Source organism: Octopus bimaculoides, chromosome 8 (assembly GCF_046866305.1).
Source record: "Octopus bimaculoides isolate indiv1 chromosome 8, ASM4686630v1, whole genome shotgun sequence".
Classification (NCBI taxonomy): Eukaryota; Metazoa; Mollusca; class Cephalopoda; order Octopoda; family Octopodidae; genus Octopus; species Octopus bimaculoides.
The window spans coordinates 713115-715614 of record NC_142935.1 but is presented as its reverse complement, the minus strand read 5'-3'; the positions used below and the strand labels follow the sequence as shown (position 1 = coordinate 715614).

The window sequence follows — 2500 nt, the reverse complement described above, 5'->3', positions numbered from 1 at the left end:
CTGGCAACGGCCACGCTCGAAATGGTACATCTTATGTACCACCCGCACAAGAGCCAGTCCAGGGGCACTGGCAACGATCTCACTTGGCTTGCCGGGTCTTCTCACGCACAGCACATTTCCAAAGGTCTCGGTCAGTAGTCATCGCCTCGGTGAGGCCCAATGTTCGAAGGTCTTGCCTCACCACCTCAGCCCAGGTCTTCCTGGGCCTACCTCTTCCACGGGTTCCCTCAACTGTTAGGGTGTGACACTTTTTCACGCAGCTATCCTCATTCATTCTCACCACATGTCCATACCAGCGCAATCGTCTCTCTTGCACACCACAACTGATGCTTCTAATGTTCAGCTTTTCTCTCAAGATACTTACACTCTGACGGGTATGCACATTGACATTACACATCCATATATATATATATATATATATATATATATATATATATATATATATATATACACACAGATATATATACATATATATACATTTGTATGTATATATATATATATATATGTGTATATATATATACACACACACACATATATATATATGCATATATATATATACATGTATGCATCTGTATTTGTACCTCCACTATCGCTTGACCACCGGCGTGGGTATACTCTTTTACTCTTTTACTTGTTTCAGTCATTTGACTGCGGCCATGCTGGAGCACCGCCTTTAGTCGAGCCAATCGACCCCAGGACTTATTCTTTGTAAGCCTAGTACTTATTCTATCGATCTCTTTTGCTGAACCGCTAAGTTACGGGGACGTAAACACACCAGCATCGGTTGTCAAGCGATGGTGGGGGTACAAACACAGACACACAAACATATATATATACATATATACGACGGGCTTCTTTCAGTTTCCATCTACCAAATCCACTCACAAGGCTTTGGTCGGCCCGAGGCTATATTAGAAGACACTTGCCCAAGGTGCCACGCAGTGGGACTGAACCCAGAACCATGTGGTTGGTAAGCAAGCTGCTTACGTTCCTGCAACCTAGCAGTTCGGCTAAAAGGACCGATAGAATAAGTACTAGGCTTACATCGAATAAGTCCTGGTTTTCGACTAAAGCCCCTTCTACAGCATGGCTGACACAAGCAAAGGAATAAAAAATCCATAAAGGACGAAACTTCCAGTTATTCGTCACATGTAATTACCTCCCCTTAACCACCTTCTCATTTTATTTAATATTTCAAACGAATCCCTCGGCCGCTCCAGAACGTCGACTGCGGCTCCCAGGGCCGCAGGCAGCCCTCGACTATATTCATTCTATAAATATTATAATTTTTTTCTTTAATCTGACTTGTGTGTCACATTTTTTGGGGGAGCAGCTCCCAGAGTAAATCCAAGTTTTGGATCTGGCCTGGATATTAAAAGCGTTGAGAATAACTGTTCTCACTGTAGTTGCTTCCCAAACCACATGGTTCTGGGTTCAGTCCCACCGCGTGGCACCTTGGGCAAGTGTCTTCTACAATAGCCGCGGGTCAATCAAAGGCTTGTGAGTGGATTTGGTAGACGGAAACTGAAAGAAGCCCATCGTGTATGCATGTATGCATGCATACATGCGCGTGTGTAGATGTGTGTATGTTTGGGTTCCCCATCACCTCTCGAAAATCGGCGTTGGTGTGTTTACGTCTCCATAACTTAGTGGTTCAGCAAAGGTGACCGATAAAAAATAAGTACTACCCTTACAAAGAATAAGTCCTGGGGTTGATTTCTACAACTAAAACCCCTTAAGGTGGTGCTCCAGCATGGCCGTAGTCGGGTACTCTGTCTAAATAAAAGAGATATATAGACGGGATAGGCAGATCTGGAAAGCTTTGAGATTGTTTTTCTATTAGATCAAGGTTGAACTAAACGGAAACAAAAAAGAGAGACATTATTTAATGTAGTCCAAGATACATTATGCCTGAATAAAAGATGGGATGGCCACGGCTGGAACATCTTTGATCATGTGTCTGTTGGATCAGGACAGACCTGGGGTTAAACAACAACAACACACTATATGGATGTTCAGTCAGCTAGAAATAGCAATCAAATCTCCTCCAAATTGTGCGTTTCTTTTCTGAAACGGATGTAATGTACAGCAAACAAGGCAACAAGAATTAACGTTGAATTAGGTTTTTACATATTTCTTTATTCAAAATAATTTTTCATATAAAATATATTGATTTGGCATATAAGATATATATAGAAATATATATTTATATTTATATATATATATATATATATATATATATATATATATATATATATAATGTATAGTATATTTGTATATATATGTAAATATATACTATATACATATATATATTCTTTTCTTTTATGCTCTTACTAGTTTCGGTCATGTGACTGCGGCCATGCTGGAGTACTGCCTCTTATGCGAAGAAATCAACCCCAGAGCTTATTCTTTGTAAGCCTAGTACTTATTCTATCGGCCTTTTTTGCCGAACCGCTAAGTTACAGGGATGTAAGCACACCAACATCAGTTGTCAAGCGAT

The 2500-nt window shown here is 40.4% G+C and overlaps 3 protein-coding genes across 4 annotated transcripts in view; 2 read left to right on the top strand and 1 right to left on the bottom strand.

The window, feature by feature from the left end:
• The window catches only part of LOC149134280 (uncharacterized), an 880637-nt gene that overhangs the window by 179954 nt on the left and 698183 nt on the right, over nucleotides 1-2500 (top strand). The window lies entirely within an intron of this gene.
• The window catches only part of LOC149134287 (uncharacterized), a 227343-nt gene that overhangs the window by 83287 nt on the left and 141556 nt on the right, over nucleotides 1-2500 (bottom strand). The gene's annotated exons all lie outside the window — the stretch shown is intronic.
• LOC149134290 (uncharacterized) overlaps nucleotides 1-2500 on the top strand; it is an 18166-nt gene that overhangs the window by 2813 nt on the left and 12853 nt on the right. The window contains exon 2 of one of the 2 annotated variants that reach the window (XM_089355963.1): nucleotides 2338-2412. The exons of the other annotated variant lie outside the window; for it this stretch is intronic. Coding sequence (XP_089212089.1) covers nucleotides 2338-2412 — 75 coding nt within the window. The remainder of the gene's footprint in view (nucleotides 1-2337; nucleotides 2413-2500) is intronic. 2 annotated transcript variants of the gene reach the window in all.